An 18184-nucleotide genomic window follows, 5' to 3' on the forward strand; every position below is an offset into this window, starting at 1 on the left:
TGAAATAAATAGCAGCAGAGTGGTTTCACAATCTTTGTTACTATTTCAGGTTGAATAGAGTGCCAAATGCATCTCATAATTTTAAGGCTAGGACAATAAACTTAGGTTTTTGAACTCATACAGCTTCCTGAAAGGGGGAGCCAGTGACTAGCTGTCAGTAGATATCAACTTTGTATTATCAATGCTTTATACTAATTTATGTTGTTAATGCTAATAGCTGTGATATTTTTTTGCCAGTAAGTCTTCCTGTTTTAAAAAGATTGAAAACATTTTGAATTGAGATGGAATTAGTCTATATGATCATTAAGATAGAGAAACTATACTACATTGGACTGAAAGCTCCCTAGGCCAGGGTCCTGTCTGCAAAAGCAGAGATCTAAAGAAAGAAAAAATTAATAATAAAAGACAACAACAGAGTGGTCCATCCATAGCATGTCACATCAGTTTCTGTGATTTGTTTTTCCTTAGGAGAGGTTGCAAGTGAACCATCATTACTATAAACTATAAAGCACAGCCATTACAGATGCACGCAGATGGAATGGGAACTAGCCAGTGTGTTTGCTTTAGAAAAGGATTGTTCATTTGGATAGTACTTGCTCTTGCTGCCAGTAGCAACACTGGGGCGACAGGACTAGGAACTCCTTCGCAGCAATAGCATCAGTCATCATAACCATTTCTTGCCACCCTACAAGCCCTGGGCAACATAGAACCATCAACCTCTAGCAATCCCAGACTGTTCCTAAACATCTCTCTCCTTCAAACCATGCTCTGCTGCTGCTTCAGAATTTACTTCGGTCTCTTTGAGAAAAAGGACAAAACTTGTCCTTCAGGAGATGAAGCTTAGCATTTGGAGAAATCTGGAGCCAGTGTTGTGTTGATGAGGATGTCCTATCTTCCACTATTTTGTCAAATTCCTTTTAAAATCACTTTCATATTTTCAGCTTCCCTAAACATCTCAATGAAAACAGTTCCTATCTCCAAAAAATGCACTCCGTGATAAGAGAGTTCTGATCTTTGCTTTTCTGAATCTTGTTATCAAGCTCTTGATGGATCATTTTATTGGGTTTCACCAGATTTCTATATTCAGTATTTAATATGGAGCTTTTGGAAGAAAACAGAAAAGACTCACATGCTCCTTTTAGGGGTTCTGAAAAGCATGTGAGAACTCATACTTACAGCTTCTTTAGCCTTGTATAATAATTTCCATACTTCCACCCCAACTGGATTTGGAATAAAACATTGTAGTTGACCACCTCAGTCAAGTATTTTTTCCTACTCTAGGTAAGAAAAATCTTGGGACTGTATAGGGAGTGGTAGGGACGCAAGAGAAACAAAATACTTATGCGAGCTGTGGTTTCAGTCTATTCAGACATCCTATTGAAAAAAACGACGCTGCCAAAAAAACCCATGGGTTGTTAGAAGTGCATTGTTTGCACAGTATTAACGAACTTAGTCTTTTAAACTTCAAAATTGATTTGTCTCCATGTACTTCTCATTTTTTGCTCTAGATCATTTGAAATCCAAGCTACATTCCCCAGGGATTCCTTGCTCACTGTCTTGATCTATGACCATGACTTTGTGGGAACAGATGATCTCATTGGAGAGACTAAAATTGATTTGGAAAATCGTTTCTACAGCAGGCATCGAGCTACCTGTGGGTTACAAAGTCAATACGAAATGTAAGTACCTCTTTAGACAACAATAGAGGGTAGCATACAGTGAGTGACTTGTATTGGTGGAGAAATTCCAGGTGTGGCTAAGTATTATGCTTTCTCCAGCACAGAAGTGTCATAGGAGGTATTTTAATTAAATTTCACCAAAATGCTTAGCAGTGTGTTTGGGTAGCTGCCAGACTTAGTAGGAAGTGGATATTTTAAAATTAACATCATTGCTTGTTCACCAAGTATTTCAGATAGCGAACTATCTATGTATAACATACATGTTTGATAAACTGCCCTTGGAGAGATGTAATTGGCAAATGGAAAAAATTCTGACAGAAAAATTAAGACAGGGCTCAAACCTACCCCTCATTATTCAGCTGCTACTGGAGCGATTGCACCAGCAGTGATGGAACTGGCACAGCACCGAGGGGAGTGGCAGCAGAGCAGGGATGCTGGCATGGCCTCTGTTACAGGGGGGGGTCGTGGGGTGGTGGTTCTGAGCTCCTGCTTCCTGTCATGTGGCTGCGCCCCCAAGGATGTTGTGCACAAAGATTAATTAACGCAGAGAAAGTCACTCTAAAATAAGCCTATTGCCATGGAGCGGGTCACTAACCTGGACTATGTAGGTTTGGGGTTCTCCTATTATTGTTTCTCTGTTTTCTCTACAAAGATTGGACAATGTAAGAAAGCAATCCAGGTGCACAAACAAAACCCCAAGACTTCCCTTGCCATATTAGTCTCCAGTGTGAGGTTTTTCTTTATGTGCTTGATCCAGATCCCAGATAATCTCAGCTTCTCTGCATGTAGGAGCTGCAGAACACTTCTTAAATGGAGGTAAAAATGTATAGATTTGAAACCTTTAGGTAGAACAGGGGATGAGCTCTGGTTCTTTCTCTCTTGGGGAGCATGCCAGTGCCTGGGCTACTTTATCTAAGCTGTGAGTAAGGCTGCCTCAGCTTCTTGTATGCTGTAAGAGAAAAGAGTAATTAGTCCCAGGACCTGAGCAGACAGAGAAGATACCTCAATTAAGAAGTAGTGCTGGACAATTTAAAGAAAAATTTTAGCTGAGCAGATGTTAGGGCACTGATCACGAAGCAGACTTCTGCATGAGAAATGCTGATTTGCCAATGTACTTTGCTGGTGGAAAACCTCAACCATTTTTCTTCACTCTGTTCTCTTCTTGCAGAGAAGGGTATAATGCGTGGCGAGATGCAACCAAGCCAAGCGAGATCCTCACTAAGCTGTGTAAGGACTACAGAATAAGTGGACCTTTCATGCGGCCAGGGGAGATACAAGTAGGAACAAAAGTCTTTAAGGGGCAAACAGTCTTCACAGAAGATGAGAATGGTAATGCAGTAGTTCATCATTTTTCAGCTGCATTGCAAAAGTACTGAGAGGAACCTGTCTCTGTCTTGAAATACTCATAACTGTGGTGATGAAGGTTGAGTCTGCACTAGCTATCATTGTAGCTTAACTGCAGAGAATCTGTAAGCTATGACAGCTGTTGCAGATGACCTGACATCCTCATGGTACATATTGGGGTACACTTTGGATTAGTGCCTGTCTGACCCCAAGGATGGGATGCCTAGGATTTGCAGGGGACCCTCTTGGATCATGTGTTCTGGCTTAGTTTCTTCCAAAAGAGTGTAGCTTGCATGCTTTGAGAACCTTCCACGCAGCAAATCAAAGCATGGGAAGTTACTGAGAGTTTTTTCATCTAGTCCAAATACCTGACCACTACCTGTAGCCAATGGAAAGAAATAAGTATCTTCAGGGGGTGAAAACAGTCTTTAGAAAGGTGCCTGAGGGAGGATATGGATTATCATGGGGCAATCTGTTCTTGATGTTGAGGCTGTCTGCCTGAGAAGTTCAGGTTAAAGACCTTGCTTTCAGTTGGCTAAAATCAGATGAAATACATTGCATCTCAAAAACACGTCAATGCATATGAGGCAACTAGGAGTCGTAATCACAGGGTCATCCTTCCTCCCTCTCTGAGCCACCAGGAAGGATAATACCTACAGTTTAATTTCCAAACAAATCTTTTGTGTCCTACCAGCAGCTCAGAGATAGCAACACTGTAGGGAAGCATGCTAAGAGCTGGCAGAAAGATGTCTTAACTTCCTTCTCACTTGGGCACTCCTCTCCTAATGTAGGAGACATCCCTTTTCAAAAATCTTGGTTCCTTTTGTGTGCAGAACACACAAGAAGGGAGGAAAGAGAAGCTCAAGAGGTCAAGCAGCTTCCTCTGCTTTCCAATATCCACTCTACCTTCAGTATTAGCACTGTTCCTTCCTTGAGGTGCAATTCTCTGGGGTCCTTCCTCCAGTGGACAAGCTGAACTGGTCAGGAGGTTGCATGTTTTTGCCCCATGGACTTCAATACTCTTCCTCTGAGGTGCGTTTCAGATCTCTAGGGGAGTCTTTGCTGTTGCCATTACAAGGCAAAATGAGGCATAGACATAACTCCTAGTGCCTCTTTACTGTCAGCTCTATCAAAATTCAAGTCTCCTTGTCTTTCGTGAATGATAAAAAAGCATCACATTGTCAATTTTCTGTCACTGGTTTCTTCCATCTTCAATTTTCTGTCAATTTTCTGTCACTGGTTTCTTCCATCTTCCTGTTAGAAACTGCTGCTGTAACAGTGAAAAGATGCACTGTGTTTTATAGATAAATTATTGCCTAAGTGCTGATCTTCTAGTTGCCCTGTTGGGTACCGTTATTTACACAAATTAAATGCATTTCAAGAACTTTGTTTACTTTGCTGGGGTACATAAAATCTACCTTATAACTCAAGCAAATTTTTAATTAATGTCTTTAATAATTAATAGAATGTATTACTGTGGGGTTCAACATTATAATTCAACTCTCTTTGTTCTTTTTGCTTTACTCTTTCCTATAGAGGAGACAGTTGAATCGTATGAACACCTCTCCTTAAAGGTTTTAAGTGCTTGGGAAGAAATCCCTGGAGCTGGATACAAACTAGTCCCAGAGCACATTGAGACTCGACCTCTCTACCATAAAGATAAACCAGGCATTGAACAGGTAGAGCAGCTCAAAGGTGGTGGTGATGGTAGACTACGAGCAGTTTTCCTTTCCTCCAGTTACTCTGGTTTCTCTTTCTACCTGCAAACTTAGAGACAGCATTGAAGTGTTGTGAGAGATGTTATACAAAGTGAAACTGCAAATTGTCACATGTGAATATGTACAGCTAGTTATCTAAATATACAGTTATCACACAGGGCGCAACTACATATTTTCATTATTTTAAATGCTTTATTTTATTAAGTTAACCCAAACTCTGCTTGTATTTGGGCTGTGGTTCTTTTTTTTTTTAATACGCATTTTATCAAAGTTGCCAGTGTTTGACCTCTATTTTAACTTCACCAAATTCCTGAAAGATTGATAGAATATGTGTATTTTGTATAATAAGTTTATAGATGAAATCATAGCTCCAGGATAGTGAGCTGGTTAGTGCTTATATAGGAATTGGTGGGTTTGGATATCAGAACTATATTTAAAGCCTTTTAGAAGTCTCTTTAAAATAGGGTTACAGAAATGTTTATCTCTTTGTTTTGAAGGGTCGTGTACAGATGTGGGTCGACATGTTTCCTAAAGATATGCCTCTGCCAGGACCCCCAGTGGATATTTCACCAAGAAAACCCAAAGGGTAATACTCTATGCTTTCCTGCCAGCACAGTGGCTAAAGTCTTCAAAGACTGAATCTTTCTTAAGTGTCTGGAAAAAACTATAACAAGAACTATCACAGCAATCTTCTGTGAGCCTGAGGAAAATTTTCTTAAGTTCACATGACTTAAGGTCAAAAGAGAGCATCTAGTTTGCTCTCTTCCATTAAATAACTCAAAAACTTCTGGTGATTTTTCATCAAGGGCCATCACACACCTCTTTTAGAAAGATATCCCTTTTTCACACAGAGATTGCAGATGGCTAGAGGCAAGAGTCCCTTAATAATTCTTATGTTATCATCCACTTGTTGTACTGATAGAAGTAATTCTGGTTTCGCTACCTCTTTCAGCTTGATAACTTACTTGAACTTGGTTGAGATCTTTAATGCGATGCGATAGTATTGCACCTGTTGGATTTCCAGCACTTCATTCAAAGACAAGATCAAGAAACACTTAAAACAGCAGCAGATAGAAGAGACATGTTTGGAATAACTTCCTCTCAGATTTCACACAGATACTTACACTGCTTTATATGCAACAGCACACATAGTTCTTCAAGCTAATTGAATGTTTGTAAATGAAAAACAAAAATGAGCAACGGAGTCTTCAGCCCATCCTATATGAGCTTTATTCCAATATTTGAGCAAGCCTTTTCCTGAGAATTTTGTGTCTGAAGTAACATCAGGTACTATTCCTGTATTATTTGTGTTTGAAGAAGACACAATGCAATAAAAACTCATTTCCAAGATTTAACAAAAATAAGAGTCAATTACTTTCTTCAGATCAGAACTTTCTGTAAAGTCCCCTAACAAAAAGCAGTTTTCAGTCCAAAAAGATTTAAAACTAGTCATACCCACAAGCCCAACTTGTTGTTATCCTTTTTGTACTCTACAAAACCAGGGGAAAAATATTTTCAAACCATTAATTATGAGAAAGAAAGTAAACATGCAAACAGGAGTTAAACATTTTGCTGACAAATGCATATTTGCTGCAGCAAAATAGGCTCCAGCCTCTGTGACACTTCAAACACTGTGAAAACATTTCCTCTTAATGATCGTTGACTGAACAGGGGCTGATATAGCATTGTGGATGAAGGTTTCTTTGGACAGTGCACAGGCATAGATTTCATGGTTTACATCTCCTTAAGAGCCATGGCCTAGGGTATCTGGTGACTTCTCAGGGATAGTTTTGCACCTGAGACTGAGGCTGTTTCCAAGACAGCACATGTCATATCAGAAATATCATAGAATCATAGCGTAGTTTGGGTCAGAACGGACCTTAAGGATCAACTAGTTCCAACCCCCTTGCTATGGACAGAGATACCTTCCACTAAGTCAGGTTGCTCAAAGCCTCATCCAATCTGGCTTTGAAAACCTCCAGGGATGGGGCATCCATGACTTCACTGGGCAGCCTGTGCCAGTGCCTCACCAACCTCACAGTAAAACTTTTCTTCTTAATATCTAATTCAAATTTCTTCTCTTTCAACTTAAAACCATTACCCTCTGTTCTATCACCGAACTCCCTGATAAAGAGCCTCTCCCTAGCCTTCCTGTAGGCCTGCTTTAAGTACTGGAAGGCTGCTGTAAGGTCTTGCTGGAGCCTTCTTTTCTCTAGGCTAAACAAGCCCAGCTCTCTCAGCCTGACCTCATATGGGTGATGCGCTGTCCCTCTGATCATTTTTGTGGCCCTCCTCTGGACTTGGTGTAACAGATCCATATGTCTGTGTTCATATCATACATCAGTGTTCTCAAAAATAGTGTTCTTTTATTTTGTAGTTCATACAATGACTAAAGGCATACCTACATTTTACAGTATGAATTTTTGATGTCACATGCAACACCTGTATTTCAGTTCAAGCTTCTAGAACTTTGAATGACCACCATAAATGTCTGTATATAGGGAGTAGAAAGGATAGGAATGCTTTAAGTCCTTTTACTGTTGCTTCTAGACATGATGGCACTTGCTTAAATTAAAATACCTCTGAACAGTTCTTCCCTTTTAATGCACTGATTTGCACAAAAGACCAAGTCTGTAGGTATTTCTTCTGGAAAGCATCTCCCAAGGAGCTCTGGTTCACATCAGCAAGCTACTCACTGAGGCTGATGCCATTTTAAGAGTTTTGCACAAGTACAACACCTGTCATTTTAGAAACCCAGGATTTGATAGAGGTTTGCATTAATGTCTGACCAGAGCTTGAGTACATGCAGGCCTACAGTTTTTTTTTTTTTCAGCTATGAACTGAGGGTAATAATCTGGAATACAGAAGATGTGATTCTAGAAGATGAAAATATCTTCACAGGGCAAAAATCAAGTGACATCTATGTAAAAGGGTAAGTTCTTCAGGATTTCTCTTTGAAAAAAACATGTAGTATTTCATTAAAAAATCAGATGAAGTAATTACGTTGTATGAATATCTGATATGCTATTTCTGTGACCTTGGCACTTTGCTCTAAATGCCTGCCAAAATTAATCATCTATATTAGATACTGCTTCTTTTTCTTCTCATTTATTTTCTTACCCCTCTTGAAATCAAGTTAACCAACTGTAAAATGACACTAGTTGTTACTTCGCACTCAGGCAGAGATGGCACGAGAAGAGAACCAAGCCCACAGTTTAGCAAACAGAGATCAAACACTTTACAGAATTTGACGTGTAAGAACTTACATAGATGCCGACAGGTTTGACGTAAGAGAAAAGGTAATTCTGACTACATTAGAAACAAGAAACCAGGTGTTTGCCAAGCTATTTCTATTGGAAGTACTTTCTAACGTCATGTGGGAAGCATGTGTGGGTGAATGCCCATGGCCATGGAGGAGAGACCATCACGTGGACACTTTCTGCTCTCCATCTCCTTTCTGCTGCAGATAAAATACCTGGCACATCTTCACAGATGTTACTGGGATAAGCACTAAAACATATGACATGGATAAAATGAAAACAGAGAGAGTGAAAGGGGACCTTGACACCCAAACCAGCTCTTCACTGAGATTGTAGTAGGTTACTTCTTAAAATTACTTGCCTTTTTTAGAGTATTGCTTCGCACTTTCTGCTTCCGAGATGGATTTGAATAGAAGCACCAGAGAGAGATGGGAAGGAAGTTGTGGTGTAAGTGGCAGTAGGAAGTACTGGAAATCTCAGGTGCAAGAGTGCTCTTAGATTTCTTGTTATGCTTCCACTACTAGTGAGTGAGATTAATATGCCAATATGAACTCTGTCATTGTGGAGTCCTGGAAAAATCTGAATTTGCAGAACACTAGGCATATGAAAAAGTTAATTTCCCTAAAAAACTGTTGCAGTATTGTCAATGACCAAATGCAGGGAGCTGGAGGAGGGAGCTCTGGGACTGATGGAACAGAGAAGGGAGGATGTTTTCCATTTTGCAGGTTCTGAAAATCACATGAACATAATAAGGAATCCAAAGTAAGCATAAGGAGAGGGCAGTCTGGTAGCAGCTCATACACCTATGCAGGGTGTGTGGCTCTGACCAAGCTGTTTGGGGCACCAGGACTGGTATGACTCCTTTGGAGCAGATGATATTAGAAGCACATAGTAATACAACCATATGGCCTCCAGTGTGCTTGCAAGCATCAGTATTGCACCCACTGAATGAGCCAACCTCCCCTTGCAGACTCATGAGTGGAGTTACTCTGAAATAACTGATGTTCACACAGATATATTCAACTTAGCAATGTCCTAATGTGTTCAGAGCAGTAGCAGAGTAGTTCTGAGAGCACAAAATTGAGGAAAAAAATACACAGCCAGCCTTTGTGCTGAGCTGTGTGATAACATGAGAACATAGCTATCAACGACAGAGCAGTTTGACAGGGAAAGCCAGGAGTAGGTAAGTTTTTGCTTCTGTGCTTTAATGATGAAGACACAAATCTATTATGTTCAGACACTGCACATGGATTCAGTGCACTGAATCTGTCACCAGGCATGGATTTGCACTGCAGAAAGTGCTGTGCTTGGGATTGTTACTGTTTTTTCCAATTACTTTTTGAAATAATGGGTCTTGCAGGGGAAAAGTCACTCTTTGGATGCAGCTCAAAAATTCTAATCTTTATTCAAGCTGTGATAAATCATCTTCAGAACTAAAACATACTTAGCTGGATCATTACGTCTTCAGAAGAGAAGATTATACTTAGGAAAGCATTGTCCTAACATAGGATTGTGCATCAGATGTGCATACTGTAGCAGAAACCAAGAGGAAGACACAAGAAAAAGCAAGCAGAATAATTTATTGTTTTATGGCATATTTATAGCCCCCAGACTTCAACTGTAAGTGGTTTAGGCCGTAAGACTGGGAACTTAAATCACTCTTGGGACATGGACAGGGAATTTATTAGTGTGGAGCAAGACGAATGCAGGTGATTAGCAGTGGATAGATGAACAATCTTGTCTTCACCAGTCCCAAAGAAGACAGGCATCTTGACCAACAGTAAACGGCTAAGTGGTATTTTGGGGTCTGATCTAAAAAAAAAATGGAGTTCTCGTTCTTAAATTTTGATCATCACTGGACGTTGCTGTGGATTGTTCCATGTCTTGGAGGGAGCTGAGATCTCTTAGCCAGGGTTGTCACCGTGTATTGCAGTCCTTAACAGTGTGTTATCTGGTACTGCCTAGGGAATAATTAGTATATGCTCATGCCTGTAACCAAATAACAACAAACACAGCTACAGCTTCTCTAGTGACAGAAGTGTATTCAACTATGTGCTTGCCATAGGTGGATAAAGGGCCTGGAAGAGGACAAGCAGGAGACAGATGTACATTACAACTCCTTGACAGGAGAGGGCAACTTCAACTGGCGCTTTGTCTTCCCATTCTACTATCTCCCAGCAGAAAAACAAATGGTGGTCAGTAAAAGAGAAAACATATTTTCCTTGGAAAAGACAGAGCGCAAAATACCTGCTGAGCTGGTGCTTCAGGTGTGGGACTTTGAAAGACTCTCTTCAGACGATTTCTTAGGTAAGTATGCAATGGATTTGTCTGAATGTCACTATGAACTGCTGCTTTGCTCCAGGTATCTTACTTGGAAGCTGCTGTTTGAATGCATTAGTATCTGTCTGGTCTCTGAGTGTTGTCACATTACCTCTCCTTCCAGGCACTCTTGAACTGAACCTGAACGGTTTCCCTCGAGCAGCAAAGACAGCCAAAAGCTGTGACCTGGGCATGGTTGTGGAAGCAGGTGAAGAAAACAAGATCTCCATATTTCAGCAGAAGCGTGTCAGAGGCTGGTGGCCTTTTATCAAGGCTGGAGAGCTTACGGTAGGGAGCTCACTACACGCAACGGCTTTTATCTGGGTCTGCTGAAATTCTGAGACAGACAGATGCTAATTTTGAATATGGCATCTGAAGAACCACCACTACTGGCAAAGAACGGGACTCCTCCAAATGCTTCAGTGGTCCACCCTAGATTTAGTTCAGATAACCGTAGGTAACCGGAGTATGTTGTACTTTTCTTTGCTTTCTTCCACTGTTTGTCTCCCAGCACCTCATGGGAGGTGGGTAGAATGGGAAATCAGGTGTTTCCAACCAAATTTAAATCAGCTAAGGGAATCCTGGGAGGAATCTCACCTGCTTCTTTATTTACTTTGTTTTTTTCTCATTTCAACCAGTGTGAAGGAACTGATTTTGGAGTCAATCATTATTCTCCTTGCTAGTAACACATCTCAGGTAGAAAGAGTAGAGTCCCTTCTTCCAGCTAAAGCGTGCTGACTAATCAAATATTTATTGTTTAGTGGCAGGATAAAACTGGTATAAAGGAATGCAAAAGACAATGAAAGCTTCCTCAAAACTCTACAAGACTTGTTATATTAGCAGTATTCTCCTAAGAAAAATATAAATGCTGCCACAAAACTTCCATTTACCTGAAGCCTCTAGTGCAATAAGGCTCGCCAGCAGCGTATAAATCTCACATAGCATGCGTCTAGCCATTTATCTCAGAGTTTTCTGCTGCAGCTTCTTTTCATAATGTTGTAGATTTTTCTGTGTATAATCTGGGGCTACACAGAAATTCTCAGTGTTTAACACAACTTCTGCATTGTCCCTCTCTTAAAGGCTCCTTAATGCTGTTACAGGTGCGTAGGGACTCTCAGTGTAAATGAAAGACAGCTCAGCTCTCCTGTTTTCGAGGTAGAGTGCACGTACCTATGCATGAAATGCACCCTGATAGTTAACTCTGCATGTGGTCTTTGGGGCGTGTCTACATGAAACAGAGCATGAAGCAGAGCTGTGTGAGCTAGTGAAGGAGAACCCAAACTAATGTGCTTACATGCCCACAGAGCACTCCAGGAACTTGGACCTGAACCTGGGCATCCCTGCAGCTCTGTTCTGGAATAAGTATGAGTTGAGCCTTTTTAGGTCCATCCAGATCCGTATGGGCACACAGACCAAGAACTACAAGCTACCTTCCTGCAGCATAGCCCCATACAGATTCACCTGTTTTGGCCCTTTTTCAGGGGGTCTCTTGCCATTCTAGACTTCCATTGAGTCTTCAGGAGTTTTCCTAAACTTCACCATTCCTTCATATTTCTGTCTTTTCAACAAGAATGCTTTAATAAAAAATGCCATCTTCAAGTTCATTGCCTTCTTCAGACTGAAGGTGCCTGCTTAATTTCCATGGATTTAGTGGACTGATGCCACTTGCATATCCCTTTTTTTAATCTTAATTTTATCAGCTTACGTACTATTGATTCTCCTTCTCCCAGTCAATTTTCATCTCTTGATCCCCTTGTCTTCCACATTGAACCCTTTTATATGCATCCTTCTTTCAGCCCAGTTCTGTGCTGAATCCCCGACACTAGCCATAAACACTTTAGGTTTTGATATCAACCAAATACATGAAAAGCCATTTGTTTTTCACCCATCACAGATTTTGCAGAGCTATTTGATTCACCCACTCTTAAATGCTACTAGATTTTTTAAATCTCTGAAATTGACTTTTTTTTCCCCCCCTTTGGCCTATTTAAATCTATACAGGCAATACTACTGAAGAGCGTAACTGAGTGAACAAGGAAAAGAGCAAACATACAAAATTTGTGACATACACACATAGAATTATTAACAGGTTTGTTGCAGTGAGGGCAAGGGGAAAACAAAGACTTCACCCATATTTAGGAAGCTTTAACCTCCATAGCAGAAGTTACAGTTGATACTGAGATTCTAATAACTCAGGTGACTTGTTTCTATTGCAGAGCTGAGCAAGTGCAATCTTTTATAAGTGCTAATATCGTATTGGCCACTCAGTAAGTTTCAATGGCTTTTCACAAAAAAAACCCATTAAACCAGTAGTGATATTCCCTTATGACTTTTCTAAATTCCAGAAATTATTGGTAAGTTGATGCTGAACAAAGTTGTCCTTCTGCACAGCTAAGTATCATCTTCTGTCCATCTGTCAAGAAAATTGGCTCTGAATCCACCTGCCAGATTGTTGTTGTTTTAGCCTGAACAGAGCTCCAGGACTGCATGATATTTTCTGCACGTAGATCTCATTTCTAGTCATCTTCCTTTTGTGAGCTGAGACCCCACAGCTCAACTGCTGCAGCACTCGTGACTGGCTGAATTTCTCTGCATTGGAACTACATTTTGTCTATGTCAGCAATGCAGCTTCCAGCTCAGACATTCAGCTCTGCCAGGACATGTGATAGATAGAAGACATGTCTTCTCAGATGAATTACGTTATAATGCAGGAAGCAGAAAATGTATTTATGGGTCTGGAAGAAAACATCCTGCCTCTCTTTCCTCAGTTCTGTGGGAATAAGTCAGGAATTTGGCACATGGGTTTTCTTTTGTGCTTTCTCTTCAGCTGCAAAGACTTTATCTTATTTTCTTTAATCCGTTTCCTTCACCCTCAGCTCGTTCTGTAATTTCTTCACAAGCTGAATCCTGCTGTGATTTAATGATAACAACCCAGGACTGGATGCTTACGTATTGTCTTTCTGATCCAGGGAAAGGTGGAAGCTGAGTTTCACTTAGTCACAGCAGAAGAAGCTGAGAAGAATCCAGTAGGCAAAGCTCGAAAGGAGCCTGAGCCCTTGGAAAAACCCAAGTGAGTAGGACCATACTCATTAAACAAGCTGAAGCAGGGGCTTTCAGCAGGAGACAGGGAAAAGCAGATATCCTTGCTTCTCTCCTGACTTCTCTGCTCTTCCCTGCCCTAACCTTGAGCAAGGCATTTTCCCAACTTGTCCATCAGCTGGCTACCCACACTAACAGCTGGTAACACTTTCCAGGTCATCTGAGAAGCCTTCCTCCGGAAGCCAAAATAAATTGCATTGGTGCACATTTGTCCTCAGCTAGAGTTCACATTCACACTCAATCCATAGCTGACCTGGCACGTGATAACCTCTTAAACAGTCATAACTTACGCATACAGCCAGTGCCTCAGTCTGCTCACCTGTAAAGATTGGATGGATTATATTTATTATGTTAAGAGAATAAATGTAAGTCATTAATGCTTTAGTGCTTTAAAATGACTGTATGAAATATTTCCTAAGCCCATTTTTTTTTAATATGACCATTAGGAGACAGAGTCTTGGTATTAGGGAACAAGAATTTTGGACATGAGGAAAAAATTTTTCACCAAAATAGTTATCAGGCATTGGAAAAGGCTGCCCAGGGAGGTGGTTGAGTCACCATCCCTGGAGGCATTGAAAAGATGTGTAGATGCGATGTGTAGGGACATGGTTTAGTTGTGGACTTGGCAGTGTGAGGTTTAAGGTTTGGACTCGATGATCTTAAAAGGTCTTTCCCAGCCTAAAGGATTCTGTGATTCTGTGTTTCTATGATTTTAAGAATTGTCTGCACATATTTAAAGGTGTCTTAGTTGCTGCTTATCATTGGAAAACTGACATCTGCATATATCTAGTTATTTGTGCATAAATTAATGACTTGTAGACAAAGACACATAAAACATGAAAATCAGGTTAAACAGGAATGATATAACTTTAACAAACCTATCTCTAAATAGTTGTACTCCATAATCAAGGACTGAAAAATCTTTTTCATCGTAAGACTTTTCAATGAGGACATTTAAAGTGGTTTAACAAAGGCAGATGATCTAGAAGAAACATTGTATCTTTCAGTGTTTGTCACATTAAAAAATATCAGTTGACATTTTTGCATACATAAAAAAATGTACTTCTAATCTATTATAGCTCAAGTACTTTGTTCTACTAAAATAATGAGCTAGATTAAAAAAGAAAAAAAGATAAATTGATGTTATATTTTCTGCTACCAAAGCTTCTAAAAATTAAATGCTAATCATAATGGTAATCATTGTACATTCTGTTTAGTTTTGTTGGTTTTATATATAACTCAGGATAAACATGGAAAAGCAGAAAAGAGCATAAAGTGGAATTGCCAATACCACTATAAACAGTATGTATTTAGCCTGAAAATTAGAGGTATTTGTTGAAAATTAGCCTTGGAAAGATTTTAATCAATCATTTCACCCAGCATTTTTACCCAAAGGCAGGATGAGCTATACCTGACAGATATAGTTTCCCAGTAATGGAAACTGAAACACTATTTTACAGAAGAGAGAGGACTGGGATAGCTCTAAAATACGTGTGTCATAGTCATATAGGCTTACACAGAGAAGCAGGGGAATTTTCAGATTGTTTTGTGTAATCAAGATTTTTTAATTAAGACACAAAATAATTTAGAAACTATAACTATCTCTGAGGAGCTACTAAACTACAGCAGACTCTTTGACGTAACAGAGCAAAAGTGGACAAAGATTAAATGTCTCAGATCTAAAGAGAATTATGCAAATAAGAAATAAGTTACAGTGAGTGTCATTTCCTGCTGGCCAAAGCACCATGAGGTTATCCACCTCTTAGCCTCTTCTGATCAAGAAAGGATGCTTTTCCGAGTACAGTCTGTTATAACTAGTACTGAATCCTATTGCCTATGTTGCAAAGAAAACAAATTAAATGAGCAACACTGGGGTTTTTTTCCCCACTGTGTTTAAAAGTTATGAAAAGCCTTTAAGTAGCTGGAAAATGCAGACTAACGGGTTTATTACTCAGGTCATAGGGATTGATATTTAAAAAATTCTTTTTAACCTGGAGAGCTTATTTGTTGATTTATTTCTGAGTCATTTCCTCCTCAGTATAAAACACAGTCTTTAATCAAAAGATATTCAGTTGTCCTTTTAGATTTACAGACCTTCTATCAATTGGCATTCACTTCCACATGGTAAATGCTGAATTCTCTTGATGACTAAGACATTGCTTAAATTCCTTTACCTGCTTTCCTCTGTGAGATACAGCTACTGCTTTTTGTGACACTCAGTTTTAATTCCATTCTCTTTCCTACTGCGTCATCTGCACAATTACAGTGATAGTGGATAAGAAAGATGATGCGCATCCAGTTTTGCTGGTGTTAATATTGCTCTACACCACAATGTTCTGTGGGTCCTACTACCACGCAAACCCGACAGATGTCTCAGCTTATTGTAGGGGCAGGGCTGTTGGAGTCAGAGGCAGAGTGAGCTCCCAAGCTGGGTCACATGCCAGAGGAGAGACCGCATCTGTATTTTTCCTAAGGAGAACATGGTTTTCCTCTCTGTGTGCAGCCAGCTTTGTCATACAGTGTGAAGAAATTCCTGGTTATGGAGAGACTATGATATGGGGCAATAATTAGAAAAAAAATAGGACTGTGAAATAGATAGTCCCCAGCAGGAGAAGGTGGCTCTTCTTCCCTCTGTGTCCCCAGGCAAACTTCCTAGATTTTGGGGTTCATCTCACCTCCTACATTTCAGATGGCATCTTTTCAAACTCCTTCTGAAAACAAGCCATTTCAGGCCACATGGCAGGCCTGAGCTGGCTCTGCCTCTTATGTTACTATGACTATCACTGAGCAATTAGATTTTTTGTGGTAGCTCATTACTCCTTTTGTGATGCTAAATTCTATGCAATGGTTAGAAAGCTTTCCTGCTCAGGTTAGATATGTCCACATTTATTCTTTAGGATTTATCACAATCTTGGCTGTAATTTTGAATTTGTATCTTGTTTTAAATTGGACAACTTATGAAGTATGAACTGGAGTTTCATTCCCGGTGGTGTGTGGATCTTGGGCTCAGGAATGGATGGAAGAAGAGTAACCCTCGTCATACTTGGAGCTCATAGAAGTTCCCTCTAAACTCTTTAGTTGATTCCCAGGAGTTAAAGGTCCTTTTCAGTCTTAAATGTGTATTTTGCAGTGGTATACCTATGGAAATATCTGAATCTGACTTTAAAAAAGTTTTTCTTTTTTTCTTTCTTCCCCTTTAGCCGACCAGACACATCCTTCTCTTGGTTTGTAAATCCTTTCAAGTGTTTGTATCACCTGATCTGGAGAAATTACAAGAAGTACATCATCATCGGCATAATTTTGCTTATTCTCATTATCTTCCTGGTGCTCTTCATCTACACACTGCCAGGTGCAATCAGTAATAGGATAGTTGTAGGATAAGCATAGATTATGGCTTTCAATGTAACCAATCATATACAAACACTCCAGTTACAATAAAAGTCAGACAAACAGAATTAATCAACCTGAAACACATCTCATTCTTTGTAAAATGAAAACAAAACTATTCACATCAGAAACTGGAGCTCTCTCAGGATATTTTAAGGTCTTCTTTGTCTGCTCTTTCAGACTCAGCCTTAATGTACATTACCATTAACAGAATGCTGCAGCTTTATTGACAATGCAAGTTTGATTCTGCACATAAAACTAAGTTTGAAAGTAAATTCCTTAATGATATGCAGAAACTGATTTGTCAGTTGAGTATTTATTATTACAGACAAATGATTAAATATTAACTGCAAAATCTTCACGAAGATGAATGTATAGTTCTTTGCATAGTCTTGTAATTAATTATTTGAACTGTTTCTCAATGACATTATAATGGCATGATTATTTTGAAAGAAAAGCTTTATTAAAAAAAAAAATATCTAAGGTTAAATTGTCTCACTTGGTGTCAAGGACATAATTCATCCTTCACCTCTCACCAAGAGCTCTGTGCTCTACAAAGACATTTCACACACTTATAAATGAGGTGTCGGTGATGGGGGAGGCAGAAGCAGAGATGGAAAGAACATTTATCGGCTGCAGTTCCAAAGTGCTGGAGGTCGCTGGAGGAGAGGGACCAGGAAGATGAAGATTCAGCCACAGGCACCACAGTAACAAATGATCCTTGTAAAGGAGAGGGAACAGGCAGATGGAAAGAGGAATGGAAAAGAGAAGGGCTGCAGAGAGGAACAAATCATGGAGGACTAAAGAAAACAAGGAATAAAGACTTACACAGTTGTCAATGTGAAAATCTTCATCCTACACAGAAAAGAACACAAAAAATGCTGCAGCCCGTGTCATGCACAGAGCAAGGCTTGATAACTTAATGACCCCACCTGGCCTTAAAATGCATGATTATGGATTTGAAGTAGCTTTAGAAATCTCCTCTAGTCTCATCCATGGTTAGATATGTTGTAAAGGTGATCTTTGAGAAAATGCTTTCCATCGTGCTCCGCTTGTGCAAAGTGTGAGCGACATTACAAATTGAAAAGTAATAAGAGGCAAGAAAAAGATGTCCTAGAAATGCTGATAATTGTACCAAGCTCAGGGTGCAGGAACAGAAATGTACGCATCTGCATCATTCTCAGAGGCCACTTCTATGGGAAGCTTGTGTGTTACTACTTGTACCTGGCCTGTTAAGGCTGTGAAAGGAGATTCTGTGTTCCCTCTGGCCTACAACAGAGGTAATTAACTGCATTATTCTGAAAAATTGATGTCAGCAAAACTTCCACAGTAATAATATTTTATATTTAAAAGGCATTTTAGAGGTTTATTTTGGATG

The 18184-nt window shown here is 39.7% G+C and overlaps 1 protein-coding gene across 2 annotated transcripts in view; it reads left to right on the top strand.

Annotated features, from left to right (window-relative positions):
* Positions 1-17198, top strand: part of FER1L6 (fer-1 like family member 6) — a 90480-nt gene extending 73282 nt beyond the window's left edge. Inside the window, exons 33-41 of one of the 2 annotated variants that reach the window (XM_069854609.1) lie at positions 1509-1679; positions 2848-3008; positions 4560-4702; positions 5239-5327; positions 7575-7673; positions 10067-10308; positions 10445-10608; positions 13290-13390; positions 16620-17198. In XM_069854609.1, coding sequence (XP_069710710.1) covers positions 1509-1679; positions 2848-3008; positions 4560-4702; positions 5239-5327; positions 7575-7673; positions 10067-10308; positions 10445-10608; positions 13290-13390; positions 16620-16800 — 1351 coding nt within the window. In that variant the 3' untranslated portion in view covers positions 16801-17198. Of the gene's footprint in view, positions 1-1508; positions 1680-2847; positions 3009-4559; positions 4703-5238; positions 5328-7574; positions 7674-10066; positions 10309-10444; positions 10609-13289; positions 13391-16619 lie in introns of those variants that run through there. The other variant, XR_011337208.1, reaches the window with a different exon arrangement.
* Positions 17199-18184: the final 986 nt, after the last annotated feature.

This window comes from Phaenicophaeus curvirostris, chromosome 3, assembly GCF_032191515.1.
Source record: "Phaenicophaeus curvirostris isolate KB17595 chromosome 3, BPBGC_Pcur_1.0, whole genome shotgun sequence".
Lineage (NCBI taxonomy): Eukaryota > Metazoa > Chordata > Aves > Cuculiformes > Cuculidae > Phaenicophaeus > Phaenicophaeus curvirostris.